This window comes from Cryptotermes secundus, unplaced genomic scaffold, assembly GCF_002891405.2.
Source record: "Cryptotermes secundus unplaced genomic scaffold, Csec_1.0 scaffold286, whole genome shotgun sequence".
Classification (NCBI taxonomy): domain Eukaryota; kingdom Metazoa; phylum Arthropoda; class Insecta; order Blattodea; family Kalotermitidae; genus Cryptotermes; species Cryptotermes secundus.
The window spans coordinates 75,875-93,801 of NW_019736399.1; the positions used below are offsets into that span (position 1 = coordinate 75,875).

At 36.0% G+C, this 17,927-nt stretch overlaps 2 protein-coding genes across 5 annotated transcripts in view; one reads left to right on the top strand and one right to left on the bottom strand.

Annotated features, from left to right (window-relative positions):
* The first annotated feature begins 80 nt into the window (after nucleotides 1-80).
* LOC111869834 (dynein regulatory complex subunit 4) lies at nucleotides 81-12,220 on the top strand. Of its 2 annotated transcripts, none has more exons than XM_023861658.2 (8): nucleotides 81-167; nucleotides 674-918; nucleotides 1,056-1,173; nucleotides 1,537-1,680; nucleotides 3,558-3,818; nucleotides 4,123-4,377; nucleotides 4,964-5,173; nucleotides 7,104-12,220. In XM_023861658.2, the coding sequence occupies exons 1-8, from the start codon at nucleotides 165-167 to the stop codon at nucleotides 7,317-7,319; spliced, it is 1,452 nt and encodes a 483-aa protein (XP_023717426.1). In that variant the 5' UTR covers nucleotides 81-164; the 3' UTR covers nucleotides 7,320-12,220. The 2 variants fall into 2 exon arrangements, with proteins under 2 accessions (XP_023717426.1, XP_023717427.1); XM_023861659.2 differs by lacking the exon at nucleotides 81-167 and adding an exon at nucleotides 507-558.
* A 2,592-nt stretch (nucleotides 12,221-14,812) lies between these two features.
* LOC111869855 (signal transducer and activator of transcription 5B) overlaps nucleotides 14,813-17,927 on the bottom strand; it is a 48,327-nt gene continuing 45,212 nt past the window's right edge. For all 3 annotated transcript variants that reach the window (XM_023861687.2, XM_023861685.2, XM_033753570.1), the window contains one exon: nucleotides 14,813-16,457. In XM_023861687.2, coding sequence (XP_023717455.1) covers nucleotides 16,292-16,457 — 166 coding nt within the window. In that variant the 3' untranslated portion in view covers nucleotides 14,813-16,291. The remainder of the gene's footprint in view (nucleotides 16,458-17,927) is intronic.

Genomic DNA, 17,927 nt, shown 5'->3' on the forward strand with positions numbered 1-17,927 from the left:
CGGGATAATTTACCAAACTGAGGTAAAAAATGAATTGGTGACACTGTGTTATATTTTGTGTTGCCATGGCAACATAGACAGATAAACAAATGAAATATTGACTTATTATTTGTTTGGGGGCAGAACGTCAACCTATCGAACATTTTATACACCAAATCCTCAGAATGGTAAGTGAACTACTGTGTATATGTATTAAACGGAATATGGTAAGGTACGGTAAAGTTGTTCCTGTGCTTAACTAATTAAGAACTATGACAAGAAGACGTATGGGGGAGTGGAAGTATTAGGTCCACATTTTCTAGACCTCGGCACTAGCTGGAGGTGAGTGGTCAGCTTCACGCCCCTACCGCTTTTACCCCCGGTACCCATTGAATAGGAGGTTGGGTCGACCCAAGAGCCGGTCTGGACGACGTGGAAAAGGGAAAAGTCTTGACCCTACCGGGACTCAAACTCTGACCTTGGTCGGCCACACACACACACACACAAGGAGGTTCTTACCTTTGTTGACCAGTTCACTGCTCTGCACTTCACGGCAACCAGTGCAACGCCAGCTGCGAGGTGCATACAAATTTTGTCATTGAATCAGTATGCTTCATGCCTGATAACATTTGGAATTAGGAGAAGTTATTAACTATATATATGGATTATTCGTATGTTTATTTTCTAATTGTAGCCTCCAAAAAAAAAAGGTGGTGGTGGGGGAAAAGGAGGAAAGAAAAAATCGGAAGGTTATGTCATTGATGGTGTATCAACAACAGAAATGACTCGAGAACAGCTAGAAGTATTTGCCCACCGCTTACGGGAGGAGATGGAAAGGGAGCGAGAAGAACGCAACTTCTTCCAACTTGAAAGGGACAAACTCAGAACATTCTGGGAAATAACAAGACAACAACTGGAGGAAAACCGTGCAGAACTGAGGTCTGTATAAGGCCAATATTAGACCAAATTTCATCCCCTACATATTAGCATGAGGGGGTCTACAGACCAATGTTAATTCCTAGGTCTCGGTTTGGTAAACTATGTTAATGTATAAGATTCTGACATTTTGTTTATAGGAACAAAGATAGAGAAATTGAAGAAGCTGAAGAAAGGCACCAGGTGGAGATCAAAGTTTACAAACAAAAAGTGAAACACCTCCTTTATGAGCATCAGAACAATCTGTCAGAACTTAAGGTAATAACATGTACATTTTAAATAACTGACTTACAGAACCATCAAATTTTCATTATTAACTAACCCCATAGAGCTGAGTCCTTGAGAAGCAAGCTACTCAAGAATTTTGCAATATTTTATGGAATCCAAAGGCTCATTACCATGTTCACAAGAGCCCTCCACTGTTCCCTATCCGGAGTCAGATCCAGTCCATACCACCCCATCCTATCTAAGATCCATTTTAATATTATCCTTCCACCTATATCTAGGTTTTCCTAGTGGTCTCTTTCTTTCTGGCTTTCCCACCAAAATCCAATATGCATTCCTCTTCTCCCCCTTGTATGTAAAGTTTCATTTAATAACGTTTTTCTTTGAATATATTAGGCAGAGAGCATGGTGTCACTTAAGATGGCCCAAGATGACTACAATGAACAGGAAATGGAACTCCTCAAAGACAAAAGAAAATTGAAATATCAGCATAAGGAACAAGAACTAGCACATGAAGATGAGATTCGAGCAATATGCATGGTAAGAAGCACTGGCTGTTCCATGTAAGCCGAGTACAATTGTATGAGCCGTTCTAGTATACATTGAATACATTATATATGATGAAATGTTCTGAAAATTCTCTACTCTTTTATCATTATTCTTCTATGTAGTCAGTACTGTGACAAAAATTATCCATCCCTTTCGATGCTTTCCTCTTTATCTTCTTCTCTGTGGTGATATAATATCTTCTTGAAGAAAGCAGTCTTCTGGGATTTGGCACCGTGTATATGTGGTGTTAACCAACGTTCCTCCGAAACGTCGGTTAACACCACATATACACGGTGCCAAATCCCAGAAGACTGCTTTCTTCATAGTCACCGCCGTGAAAGCCTCAAATCTTACATAATATCTTCTTGAATCTAATTACAGCTCACTGCTTGTTTCTGTAATAGTAAGATCTTTCAACCAGTAGTAATACATGCAATGCGAGATACACATGAACTTCCACATTAACATCATGGTCAGTGCATATCTTCTCTTTCATGGCATAGGCAATTAAGACTTTATGATTTCACACATTCATTCTATCCCTTGCAAGGTTCCTGTGACATACTATATAGAGTATTCAGGAGTATTTAAGAGATGAGGTTACCACCATATCCTGCAGGCAGACATATCTTATTTGTCTGCAATATTATTCTAGCTTTAAAATTCACATATATAAGATTTAAAATATCCATGTCATAAATTTCTTACATAAGACTAGAACTACTATTATGTTAAAAGTTAAATATATAAGCCACAGATATTGCAGTTCAATTGACTGCAGTATGTATTGCTATGCCGGTCACGGTAGCTGAGCGGTCTAAGGCATGCACTGTCTTCGCTCGCTCGGAAGCCGTGATCATGGGTTCGAATCCCACTCAGGGCATGGATGTTTGTGTACGTTTTTCTGTGTTTGTCTACAGGTAGAGGCCTTGCAACGAGCTGATCACTCGCCCAAGGAGTCCTACCGTATGTGTAAGATCTAGAAAAACCGAAGTGAACGGAGTTCATGGAGGTAGGCCTAGGCCCACTGGGGCTGTAGTGCCAAGGAAAAAAAAAAGTATTGCTATGCTGTATCATTCTTATTTTTCAGGTGTCTGTAGATACAACATAACGATATCAGGTTCTAAGTGAAGAGGTTTTCTGCTATAATATAGCAGTTCTAATACATTATGGTAGACTTGAAAGGATTCTGACAATGGTGTATACTGTACTTCTTTTGGACTTCAGCTATCGTCTGGTATGTAAAAGACAAAAGACCACGACGTTTTACATTGTTGACATGTGCATGCTTGGCACAAATTTTCTACCATGTCTTTACTGTGATTTTATTCTTTTCTCCCACTGATGGAACCGGTTATCAGTTGTTCATAGGTTGTTTTTCTACAGACCGGAGTTTGTCCAGTGATTGAGACTAGCTCTTTCTAACGGGCCCAACTGAGTAGGTTTATCCTTCCCTACCCACCTGAAGACGGAGACAGATCCAGTCTCCGAAACGTCGTGGTCTTTTGTCTTTTACATACCAGACGATGGATGAAGTCCAAAATAAGCCAAAAGAAGTACTAATGCATGATGTTTGTATCTCATTAAATACTCCCAAAATTACACAGTGTTTCATATAAAATTTGCTTCATCTAAGAGAAAAATATTTAGTTCTTTACATTCCATGGTACAGTGATTTGAGATACTCATGGAATTTTACGAGTCAAGTACAGAAACGTGTATAATTGCAGAAAAATATAGCAATGCCTATTTGACTGTGTGTGTACATGCTCATTTTGAACAGGCAATAAAATGATTTTTTTGTGGGGAAGGAATGTCATTATTTTGACTATTTATATATAAGTTTCCTTTGCTTGCTCTCTTTTTAGAAACACAGTGAAGAGCTTAATAAGGTCCGTGCTACATTCGAGGTTGAAGCTCGAGAGATTGAAGCAAAATACGAAAAGCGGCTAACAACTCAGAGAAATGAACTTAATTTAAGGCACAGAATGGAATTAACTGAAATTGAAGAACGAAAAAATAAGCAAGTAGCTGAGTTAATTAAGAATCATGAAAATGCATTTTCAGAGATTAAGAACTACTATAATGACATTACTCTTAACAATCTTGCTCTCATTAGTAGTCTCAAGGTATGTGCAAAGTACTGATGTATCAGTGTATGGAACGAATAGCTTAAGATTACATGCATGCTTCAATACTTTCCCCTCATTATGATCAAGGCATAGATCCCCAAAATATCCCATTATATCTCATGTTACAATACAGTAGAACAGTATAAAACTGAAGTTGTTGACAGAGTTTTACAATTCAGCATTTTTTACTTTGCATAAAGAAGTCAACACACAGGATCCAAAAATAATACTTGTAACTGAACACAATATAACATTACACATCAATTTGCAAATTTCTCAATGTCCATCATTCCTTGAGTAGGAGCAGATGGAAGACATGAAGACGAGAGAAGAACATATGGAAAAGCAGTTACGTGATGTCACAACAGAAAATCACAAATTGGTAGAACCACTTCAGCGAGCCCAGGCTGAAGTTACTGAGTTGAGCCGCCAACTGAGAAACTATGAAAAAGACAAGGTGTCATTAGCCAACACAAAATCTCGTCTTTCAATATGTCAAAAGGAATATGGCGAGCTGAAATGGGAAAATGAGGTCCTGGAACTCCGATTTGAAAAGGTGAGCAGATATTAATTTACCTGACCTTAATGTTAATTTCAATAAAGTCGTCTGTTTTCAATGAGAAAACAATGGTTAAGCAGTATGGGCACACAGAAAGAATAATGGATGACCAGAGGCAAAAACAAGTAATAATTTACACTGCCCAATAAAAGTGAAAAATTAATAATCAGTAGCTACTAGAATTTAAAATGGTAATGTATGAAAGCCATGGACTGAAATGCTAGGCAACTCTGGGTTATGGAAGTATATGAAAAGCCAGAAAAAAATAGTAAGATTAAATAATCAAAACTCATCCAAAGAAGTAACACTCTTCAGGCATGGAAAATTGTATTAATGGAAAACAGTAAATGAGATAGAAGCAGTACAAAAAGTAATTCACAATCTTAAAGGGATTTTGAAAAGATTTTTAATGAGTGTATTTAATAAGCATTTAATATTTTTCAAGAGGAGCAGCAATTTCAGGGTCTTCCATTACTTGTTTGGTTGATAACTACACATTTTTTAAATAAATATCTCAGTGGGATATACAGATTTTCATATTTCATTAGTTCTTTGAGTATCTTGAATGTATGAACTGTTTCAGTTGCAACAAGAACGAGATGAGCTACACAATCGATTTGTAACTGCAATATTAGAACTGCAGCAAAAGGCAGGGCTCAAGAATGTCTTACTTGAGAAGAAACTGGCAGCACTGAATGATCTACTAGAGCAGAAAGAAGCTCAAATCAACGAGGTTTTAGCAGCAGCTCATCTAGATCCAACAGCCATGACCACTGTTAACAAGAAACTTGAGGTACAATCTAGTAAAACTGATGTAATATACAGTACTAACAGAACTGGATTCTCTTCTTCTTTTCAAGTGTGACGTGCGAAAGCACACAATCTGATTCCTTCCATCAAGAAATGAATGAAGTTGCTCCCTTAATCTGACAGATATTTAGCAAAGAAACACTGTGGTGTATAAGCTACAAAGCACAACACCTGATTCTAAGGAAAACATTGGAGGTTTTACAAAATAAATAAAACAGACTTTTAGCAAGATCAGAGTATTAATCACTGGTAATAAATGGTTCCAAATGTTCTTGCAGAAGTATCTCTAACAAAGAGTTTTATCTTCTTGGATATAACATTGTGTAGTCTGTTAAAGTCGACCAGCATTTTGAAGGATCCGCTTGCTTCTTGCTTGGCTTACTCTTCAAAGCTGAAGATGGAAGCAACATGTTCCTCCAAAATGTAAGTTGACTTTCATCACACTACATGGCATTATATTCCAGAAGACAGAATTCTTCACACCCGCCACTGTGAGAACTTAGCCCATAACACCACGTAGTTCAGTAAAGTCCACCAATGTTTCAGAGGAATGTTGGTATAATTCTACCAAACTACATGGTGTTACAACCTCAATTGTACTCTTCAGTCACTGCTGTGAGAACCTCAAATCCACCTTTTTCTTGTTTGATTTTAAATTTTCTGGTGACGTGATGATAAAAAGTTCTTCCAAATATCACTAATATAGTTAAAAATGATTTCACCCATCCACTATCCTAGAAAAGCCTCTTCTGTTGACAGTTCACTGACTGAACATGGTACCAAAACTGTCTTCTATATATACCCACTGCCGCCTGTCTCCTAAATAGTCTATTGCAGAAGTACTGTTTATTTTAGTATTTACTCTTCAGACAACTGTTCGCAAAAATATTTGGTATATGGTGTTTACAAACGGTTCTATACAAATTTTGCACACCATTTTGTACATTTCAAAACAAAATTTTACAGAACACAAAATATTTGCTTTAACAAGTACTCTTCCAGAAGAGTACAATAGTTTTAACAAGTCTGTCACCAGTGTGCCTAAAGATGACTGTCTCAACTTTGTAGTTCTCATGCTAAATGTTACACAGAACAGAATAAAACAATGAATGAACTATTGCCACCTGGTATTCACAAATATGTGAGAGAAGATTATGGTCATCTGGGGTGTGACACCAATGTTTCAGAGTAACCTGCTGCCTCAGCGGCCTCCGTAGTCTAGAGGTAACGTTCCCACCTCATGACTAGTGGTACGCGGGTTCAAATACCCGGCGGAGGTCGTGGAATTTTTAAGGGCGGAAAAATTCAGGGAACAAGTCCTCCGAGAGGGACTTTTAAGCTGTGTGTCCCGTGTCATAATTTTACGGCACGTAAAAGAACCTCATATCCTCAAAGGGGATCACTGAGCCAAATTCCAGGACGTTTCCCACCCAACAGTAGTCTCTAAGGCCTCTGATAGATGGGGGAACCATTTTAGATACCACTAAGCAAGTGGCTGAACTCGCTTGCTCGGCGGGACTGATGGTACGCACTATTTATCAGTAGGGTATAGAGACTGGTAGAATATCATAAAGCACAATAGATCAAACTGGTTGCGGTGCATGGGGAAACCCACCCTCTCTAAAATAACTAACTAACTAACCTGCTGCCTCCATCTTCAGGGTAGAAAAGTAAGCCTTATTTGTCTACCCTGAAGATAGAGGCAGCAGGCTCTTCTGAAACATGATATTTACCAGACCCAAAGGTGTCACATCCCAGAAGCCAGTAATCTTTGTCACTGGCACAAGAACCCCAAATCTAACGTGACAGAATTTTATCCCCAAAACTGTGAGCCAAGATGCATATGACAGGGTACACTTAAGACAATGTAATTAGTGAAGGAAGCATAATCACCAGTGACTCGCACATTACAGGAGCTGTTGTGTCGGAAAAATGCTGCCCTCCAAGATCTGCAGTACGAGTTGGCAAGGGTGTGCAAGGCACATGATGACCTTCTCCAGACATATGAAGGGAAGCTTCAGCAATATGGCATACCAAAAGAGGAGCTAGGTTTCACCCCACTACAGGCCAGCATGGGTGGCACCCGAATAGGCCGCGGTCCAGCTGGACTTGTCACCGCCAATCAGTAGACAGATCTTGTCACATAACAGTAAACATATCATGCTGCACTGAATAAAACTGAAACAACTTCTATAGGTGTCATGACAGTATATTTCTAGAGATATCAATGTCATTATTCATGCAGCCACATCAGAAGTATGCTGTAGTTAGGAAATGGAAGAAAACTATAAGACATCACAAACGTAAATATGAATACAATGCACTTTCTGTCCCTGGGCAATGTGATCTTTAATCAAATGTAATTATTAAGAAGAATGGGATTTCCAGTAACACATTTCGCCATACAAAAACTGAAATCTATTTTCATATTTGTAGAACTTTTTTAGCCGATACAAAATAATGGTTAGTGTAAATATTGCCCTGTGTACTGTGTAAAATATACTGTTCTATGATGCAAGTTATTATTATTATTATCCCTTAAGATTCAACACCACTAACATTTCAACCAACCACTTAACATAATCCTATTCCCGCTCACATCCTCACAATCCAAATTTATAAGCTTAATTTTAACACCACAATAATTTCAACATGATATTATTAAAAAATGCCTTTATATTACAATCCCTTCTCTGTAGTGTATATATATATGTATCAAACATTAAGACACAACAGGATGCGTACTATGAAGATGGAAGAGAAAGTTAAGTCATAACATCATTTTTCAGGAGAAGAAACATCTTCAGATGTTCAGGCAGCATACTTGGCAACTTGATATTTCTTGCCAGTGACTGGAAAGCACTATGTTTTAGTAACATCACTTGTTCCAACTTGATCCTTTTTATAACAAAAACGTTATGATGTACTTATCTAATTTTAATCAATTTCTTTCTTTATACAACAATCGTGGTGAATTAAGTGGTAACAGAACAAGTTTTTCTTCAAGTCTCTTCAGTTTTTCTCAAAGCTGAAACCCTGAAGGGATATTCAGACCTATAAGCAACCTGGGAAAGGCTGTGAACAGCCCATGATAATAGAAGGAATAATAAAACTGGAAGGTAAAGCAGCCCACAATTGGGTCTAAGGTTTCAATTTTCTTCTATGATAATAATTCAACTCAAAATTAATGGGACTGTTATTGTAAACAAAGACTATATAAGATTTTATTAACATATCCTATAATAATATGAAACATTTATTTAGCACATTGCATGTATGCACATATTTTCTGCAAACAGTGATGTGGAAGAAAAGAAACAGCTAAAGCACGAATTCTGCTCTAATTATAAAATGGCATAGTATTGTTAAGAACTAACATTGTTACAGATTTTCTCCTACATTTTTAACAAGTTATTTGTACTAAGATTTCTTTCTCAGACAATGCAATATTCTTCCATTATATAGCATTCTTATAATCTAATATTGCATCATACATATCTTTAAAAATTATTTTCTGGTTGAAAGAAAGAAGACACCAGTTTAAACTGGAATTTCTCTGATTGCACATGGATAATCTTGCCACCAAGACAAAGAGAATAACATTTCACAAATATTTACATGGAAACCATATAATTGATGCAATTATGCTGTAGGGAAATTAATGGCTTTATCCCCTTCACCAAAATTCTGTTTCATGTAATCACTTCCAACAAATTCCCACTCCGCCCCACGTGCCTTCATTGTGTGGTGGCACTGGGACAAGTTCATTATGAATTATTAATATGTTTAATATACCAAGGAGGAATCCCCCCCCCCTTTTACACCTCTACATTCACTGTTACTGTAGCCAAAACTGTCTTGTTTTTTTAATTTTTAAGCATCAATTTAAAAAGTCTGAAGTATGTGTAAATAATAAACAAAACTGTATCATAATTACTTTCAATGCCTTATGATTTTGAATACCTATTTTATGAACAACCAAACCTTATATTTATTATTCACTTCCATTTTCAATTATTTCAAGTTTTCAATGCATGTAGAACTCCTTCCACCCTCCCCTTTTAACACTAACTTCCTTAATGAGGCATAAGGCTACAAAATATTTTAAATATGATATTTCAAGTCGGAAGATGGCCTGCTAAAAATAATTTCAAATATTACTTCCGGCAGCTTAGGTCTTGACTTACGCAAAATCTGTAAAATGTTCTCAAAAACAAAGACAAACTCCGTGATTTTAGTCCACAAGCGAACTAGTTCTCATGCTACAATATTCTACAACACAATTTAAGAATTCATATTCTTCCATTTATAAGGAATATCCTTTTAAAACCAACTGTAGGGACGTTATCCATACATTTCAGTTCTAAATGGAAGTAAGTTCGGTGAGCTATGGCACTGAGATGTGAAGTACCTTCACTGCCGGAAAAGATGTTGGGAGGTAAGCAGAGCTCAGCATATCAAGTGTTGTGGCTGAGATAAGGCCATGTGTTGAGTTCCGTTTCCACAACACTGGACCATTTATAATTATGCCTCTCATTTTTGTGTATCCAAGAGCTCATGTACTACAAAACAACTTGTACATTACTGTTGTTACATCAACAATCATCAATTGCTACAGCCTGCAGAAACAAGAACACAAACAAACTCATACCCACATCTTTTTAATCCCTTCAGTCAAAAGGAGAACTGATGTTGCTACAGAGATGTGTACTACATGGTATCACAGAACTGAAGGACATGAATTCTATTCATGCTGGTGATGGTATCAATATTATTCTTTGAATACCACCTGGATAGTAATTCTATGCCATACTAGTGACATCATGATACGTTTAGTTTTGGAGACTTTATAGTACTATTTCCTTTAATCTGGTGACAAGTTTAAGCACAACACAGAAACAATCAAGAACTCAGTAAGCAACTATATATACTTTCTACACCATGTGAGCAAACTGGCTTCTTTCCTACCACATACAAATTCTGGGATATTGTAACTTACCAAATAATTTAACATAAATGACAATGACATGAGTGTGTATATAAGGTTCTTTAAAGATCTTCAAATATATATACTGCAGCCAAAACATATGTGGTGAAAGAATACCTATTAAAACACCGTCAAAATTATTTTCAATCCCTAAGGATTGAAAACTGTGGTAGTTCATGTTTCATAATAACATGCAATTCAGCATTGTCATAGTTCATAAAATTCCATTAACAGTAAAACTAACGAAATATTAAAACTGTAGAAGTCATTATTCATTACAGTTCTCAGCTGCATAAGAGTTTCTGCACCAATCACAGAATGGAATCTTGCTATGTCAAACTGCAAAACTGTTCAAAACTATATATGAACAGAAATGAGATGCTTCATTACAATTAAACTGCTCAGAAGCCCAATATGCAACATTATCATAATTCTGAAATTCTATAAATACAGATTTAACTCTTCCATAATAATTCTGACACTTTTTAAAACAACCCTCTCTGTAATGGTCTATTCTCTTAAACTTCTTAGTTCTACATAGAGACTCCAGTTGTCCACTAAAATATTTGGTTTAAAAAGATGAAATACATGCTCCATATCAAGTGGAAGAGGGCATGGAAGAGGATTATCTCAATCCAGATTATCTGTTATACTATTATGACACAACAATGGTTGACAAACTATTGCTATGATGAAAGTATATCAAAATATGAGACAAAAGAGGGTAATGGCCTCTTATGGGTGTAAATATAATTCTATTAGCTATTGTGCCAAATCTTCTATTTTCATGAGTAAATTTGTGCAACGTAAATATGGCAAGAACATTCAACATGCAGGGATGGAAAATAAGCAGTACACATTTTGTTTATATAATGGGATGGTACATTTGCAATAATCAGAGAATCCTTGTTCTAGTAACAGTACTCTTCTTAGTGCAAATACATTCCTGATTTGTGAATCCTACATATGCACCCCCTCCCCCCAAGACATAAATTCAGAGGCAACTGTACAAGCCTTGAAGATTATACATGTTTGACCCTTTACATCCTAATAACTGTATACACCATCCACCTTCACTTTAAAAGTACCTTTCTTTTCAGCCTACACATTGTATTTATGTGCTTCATACGATTCTCAGAATAAACAGCGATTCCATTCCTAAACAGCAATAACCAATTAACCTTTGCAATGAAGACAAAGTGTGTTTCCTGTATGACAGGAACTGAATTGGTTGGTTGGTTGGTTTCCAATAGCTGTATTTGGGATCATTTAACCCACTTTGCTTCTTGCGTCCCAACAGAGAGTTCTTTTGGGAAGTTTTTTCATGTATTATTTTGTGAAATTTCATGCTTCAAGGGATTAGGCTAATTTACCACAGTCAACATGACAAAACTGGAATACGCACATTTCCAACATGAAAGGAAATTGGGAGAGGATCGATCAGCATGTTTGATGTATTGATATTCATTCCACCATTTCACAATTGGTACAAATTAGAACCCTCATTAGGTACTACACTGCTATACAGTATTCAGACAATACGGAAACTCAAATCTGCAACAACAACAAAAAAAAAAAACTTAATTACTATGTATTTAATAATTACAACAGATATCAACAATATCCCAGCATATTTTTTCTATATGACATTCTGCATATTGTCATAAACTCTAAATATTACTAACAAGATTCATTTCTCTTAAAACAAAGAATTGTATTTACAGCACTTCGAATGTTACGTTCGTCCCATTCAGCGGGAACGAACAGGAAGCAACCCGCTGTGACAATATTTCCAACAGGAGGCAACAAATCAACATCAAAGAACAACAACCACAGCTGTTAAGTTCAGACCCAACAACTGGTGTGACATTAACAAAAACTGAGGCACTGTTATACAAAGGCTACACTAACAAAAGCCTAAAGGCAACTGCAGAATTTTATAATTGAAGTTTATATTAGAATGGTTAGGTACTCTTACTTAAGGCAAAGACAGAGAGAAAAAACAATCTACAAACATGAAATCACAATTCTTATTCTCACAAATGATACATTCAAAGATATATAAAATTAAAAACTGCTCCAATAAAACGCTGAGTTACGATAAATCTTCAGTAGGTACATTTAAAAACACATGAATAAAAGACAACCGATTCCACACATACATAAAATAAATGTGGATAAAAAGTAGGTATTGTCTACTAATGCATATTTACAAGCTACTAACAAAGACCTGGTTCCCACCCAACTACTAAGTGGCCAGTTACATTTTCCCCATTATCAAAACATATAAAATACTGGGGAATCAGTTCTCTCACAGCCCTGCTTCTGAAATCAATACAGCCCCATCTAAGATACCATTCACTCAACCAAAGGCTTGAGGTACAACCATATCTCACAAGGAATGAAAATGATTTGCTGTATGTACACCAAGCTGTACTTACAAGCGTGACATTTTATGTTTCCACAACAGTGACTATGAAAATTACTGTCTTCTGACATCTGACTCCATGAAGTTTGGTAGATGGGTATGCACATTTTATAGTAACCTGCTGCCTTCATCTCCAGGTAGAAGAGTAAGCTGAGCATGGAAGCAAAGTGGCACTGACAAAGGAAGGGGAGAATTGGAACCTTCCCTGAAGAAAGAAGCAGTTGGTTCCTACAAAATGTTGGTAACTACCAAATGACATGTAGTCACATCTCATAAGACAGTAACATTCATACTTTACAAGAATTTCGGTTCAGTGAAACTATACATTAAACTTTCATGGGTAATCAGACTGAAAGTAAGTGACCACCACAATATGGCAATATTTTCAACAGATGCTAATGTGGTATTCCTGTGGTAAGATAATGGTGAACCTGTCTTTAAATCTGTATTTTGATTACCCCAAAGAGTGAAACTGGTTCTTCAAGAAAAACAAACACTATGCATTAAACACTAAAAACTGGCTGAGGACAAACATGACACAAGTTCTGACTCAGAGATAAAAGTAAGAAAATGGAAGCTTATGAGCTGAGATTTTTCCTAAGAAGGTCAAGTTTTTTCTTGTTAACTTTTATAGTTTACCATTCTATATCTTTCTGCCACATGACAGAACAATAACATTTGCTTGGAGAGAATGGAAATCATTAAAAAATTGTCCACAGCCATAATTCTCTTACCCCTACACATGCTGATGTACTACAAGATACTGGAACTTCTGTAAAAGTCTAGCCAAATAACATTTCTGATGGTATCATCTCTATATTTCTGTACTTTAATTTTACCATAAATATGAAATTAACAGTATGCTATCTAATGCCAGTATATTAAGGCCTGGTAATTTTGATGACAATTTTTATATTGTCACAAGGCTCTTTGGGTATCAATACAACATGTGGACATGTAACTCATCACATAAACTGACGGTGGAGACTGAGACAGTCTCCAAAACACTGGATATTAATGCCATCTACACATGGCTGATCATCCAATTAGGCTTCACAGCATACAGTTGCCATGAAAGCTTCATTTCATATATGTGATAAACTGTCAACAATTTAACCCTGCACTCATCATCATCAGTAATCTGTCAGACGACAGGTCCACAGTCTCTTCCAAAACAATTCTTCCACTTAATGAGATCTAGAACTTTCTCCTTCAAATGACAGTATCCTCTTCTGTCCCCAAGGTCATCCAGCATCATCTTACTAACCCTAAATAATCAATGGTAAACTAAAGCTATTGGTTGAGTGATACCTCATGTTTCTACCTCTATCGGGAGACTTTCAACTTGTGATATATGGCACTTTCTGTAATTATTCTGCCCTTCCTCTTAATATTGCAAGGTATAAATTTTTCTGAAGTATTTTTGTGGAACCTGAACTTCCAGATATGTCAGTCAGTAGCTACTGTTTTATATCATTCTTGCTGAGCACCTCTTAGTCAGGTATAAAGTGGGACAGAAGAACATTATCATCATACTATGAAACTGAGATACTCATTATGGGAGATGTAGCCAATCCACAGAAAAATACATTCTCCATAACTTTTATTTTTTACTTCTCAAGAGGAATAAAATTACATACAGTATTTCAGTTTCACACCATTCAATGTAAGTGAACTCTAATGACTGCCTGAATAGCATTTTGAAACTGTATACTATAGCTGAAACTCATATATATATTTTAGAAAAGAACATTACTTTTATGTCCACTTACTGTTAGGATGTCAAGGTCAAGTACAAAATGTTAATCTCTGATGCCACATCAAAGCATTCATTGTAGTTCAGTAATGGACAGAAGCCTATAATTATCAACAAAAGATTCCCTCTCTTGCATTACTTTCATTCAACTATGCAATTTGATCAAATATATACACAGTATACTCCAAATTATCAGTGCAGATATTATCCATGTAAGATTTGAGGCTTTCACGGCGGTGACTATGAAGAAAGCAGTCTTCTGGGATTTGGCACCGTGTATATGTGGTGTTAACCGACGTTTCGGAGGAACGTATCGCCCCCATCTTCAGGGTAGAAGAAAAAGTAGTATAAGAAATCTGCAAGCGACAACACCGTGAGATTTACCGTTTCTCACGGTGTTGTCGCTTGCAGATTTCTTATACTTTTTCTTCTACCCTGAAGATGGGGGCGATACGTTCCTCCGAAACGTCGGTTAACACCACATATACACGGTGCCAAATCCCAGAAGACTGCTTTCTTCAGATATTATCCAGTTTGCATATTACCAATGAGCCTTCTGAAGCATTCTAAACCCTAGAGTGCCTATTATGTTTAGTCAGGGCGCCTGTCTGAACACATGCGCAAACTGGAGAACCACTATACAGGTTTCATGAAATTTGATGTTTATGAATTCTAAGAGATGATAAATAATTTTCGTTTTTATTTATATCAGACAATTTTAACAAGTACTTTACATAAAGGCCTGCATGCAGTTCTGTGCACACCTCATATGTAACTCGCTGAATATTTATCAGAGCAAAAAATGCCTCAAACAAGAGTCATGGAGAAAAATAATACATTTTCTATGTTCAATATGCTTTTTGAAAAAGTATTACAGTTTTCAAGATAAACAAATTGGATATTATGTGTTTATTTCTGCACCTCTAGATTCAACGATCTTCATGATCTCCCAATCACACTCAAAAATTGATATTATCCATGGTCTTTATTATTTATGCATCCTTTCCCTTTCATTACCATGGATAACTGGATGTATACTGTACATAAATGAGAAACACTCGTCTCAGAATATTTGTAAAAGGATGCAATATGCTGATATTCATCTTGCACATTTCTGGTAACATGTACAGTAACTCTTACCAATATACAGAATACCTGATTTAAATTAATGGTATCCAGTAAACTCCAATCATTAATTCTAACTACAGGAATGATTTCCTGTTTGAACCCTGATAACCAGCAATCATTGTATGTAACCGCCAAGATTATATTACTTTATTATACTGATCAAAATTTATTTTGTTTACATAAACCTACAAAACACTTGTTTCTAGGCCTACTTATGGTATTAAAATTTTAAAAATCAACACACATATTTTCAGTCTCAAAATAAATTAAAAATTACAATATTAGTCTGCACAAAACATATTTCAGTGATCTCAATTATGGTGCAAGTTACCTTGAAGCCATGTGAATAGAATGGAATTTTTCGACCAATTTACAAATTCAAGAACCATACGGAATACTGCATACAAAGGCAAGGTCTACTGACAAGAGAGGAAAATTTTATCTGTACAAACCTGCTCAAGCATTAAAGTGGTTCTAAAAACTATACTGTGTGTCTTGAATCCTTATCCAACATTAAGAAGTGTAATAAAGCTTAAAATTAGCCAAATTTACCTTGGATAATCTTTAAGAAAGTACTACAAAATTTTCTAATGTCAAATGTAACATTTTGCATTTCTAAAATACTGATTCCATTCAGTGATCATGATAAAAAAAAATTGTTTTTATAACAATAGGAAGAAATTCCAGATGTACAAAGGTAAGTGCAGTGCAATCTAAGCCAGTTTCATGTCGGCCAACTTACCATACAGATTCAGCAATTCTTCTGTTTTACCATCCTGCCTTACACATACCACACAACTCTTCACGGTTGTTTATACGACTGCATGAAGTCTGAAAAACTGCTGAAGCCATTGAGATCAATTGGATCTTCATCAAGAGCTGGTAACTCAACATTGCCCATCAGTTCTACGTAAGAGTAGTCCATCTCTGTCCCACCAATTCCAACTCCACCAGCACCATGGTAGCAGCTGCAGACAAGACAGACCCACTGACATGTCAATTATTGCACCAACCCATGTGCATTTACTCAACAACTGTTCAGGGCTACCAGCAGAGGTAATAAAATGCACTAGTCTCATACAAGAATTTAGAGCACATAAGATCATAACTCATGTATCAAAATTTACCAAAAAAAAAATGCCAGAGACAGTCATGCAGTCCAATGTAAAGAAAATAAAAAAAAACATTGTTAGGTGGCAGTTCTTTACATAAAAATTAAAGTCTCACTGGAACATTATCTTTTTTTTTTGGTATGTGGAAGTCTTTGTTACAAAGGTATTGTAAAAAAGATCTCACTATATTTCATTTTTTGAAATGTAAAGTAGAAATTAACTTTCAATAAAAACTACTGTGAATTACTGATTGATGAGTATGATCTTTCTTGAATATAAACAGTAATTAGAACTGTAAAGTCACGGCCATACCCAATTATGATTTTGTGATAAATCTTCTGGCAGCCCTGACAGCCATCTTGAAACTTATAAACATGCACACTTTGGGTCAACGGAGGGAATGAAGCAGCTGGATGCTAAGCCAAGGATAGAAAGAAAACTTCGCTCATCTTCTGTCACTCGGTTTTTGAAAATGTAATCAAATTCTTTCCGAATTTAGAACATCACTGAACACTGCTTCAATTTTAAAACTGAAGATTTTGATAAATATGAGCCAATCATTCCTCTCGTTGACTCCAAGTGGGTTGGTGACATTGTCTGACATGTTAGATGTGTCTGTCTATCTCTCTATCCTCGGACATAATCTCTTATCTGCATTCTTCACCACACTGACCTCTACTTGTATTCAAAGTAGGACACGGAATATTTCTTTTCTTTAGTGATAAGAACACAGTTACATTTTATATGTCAGATATTTGTTAAGAAACATATAAAATTTGTTTGGACATGCAACATCACTTCCAATAACAAATACCTCTTTATAGATGGCTTGTTTCTATTGTTATGATAACCATTTACAGTACTTAAAAGTTTAAGGAATACTATCTTCTAAGATGAAATGTCACATAGTCCTGTAGAAGTTCACAGACATTTGGAGGATCATATCACCTCTATTTCTGGGGTTTTCAGCTTTAGCTTACTCTTCAATCCTGAATATAGTTTCAGTACATTCCTACAAAACACTGAACTTCTACCAGACTACACAGTTATCTCTCAGAAGACAGTGCTCATCAATCACCATTGTGAGAACATAAAATCCAACATATTTTAAAGCTGAACACTTGAATCATATAACATTACTCTCAGAACAGTATTGAATAGAGCTGACAATTATATTTTATATTACAGAAACAAATCATAATCATCAACAAAGATGAACTCTATTACTTCATAACACTTTCTTAAAATAATGTAATTTTAAGGTAAAAATATAGGCAAACAAAAACAAAAATGCATTTTCATAGCTAAGAAAATGAAGCTTAATGC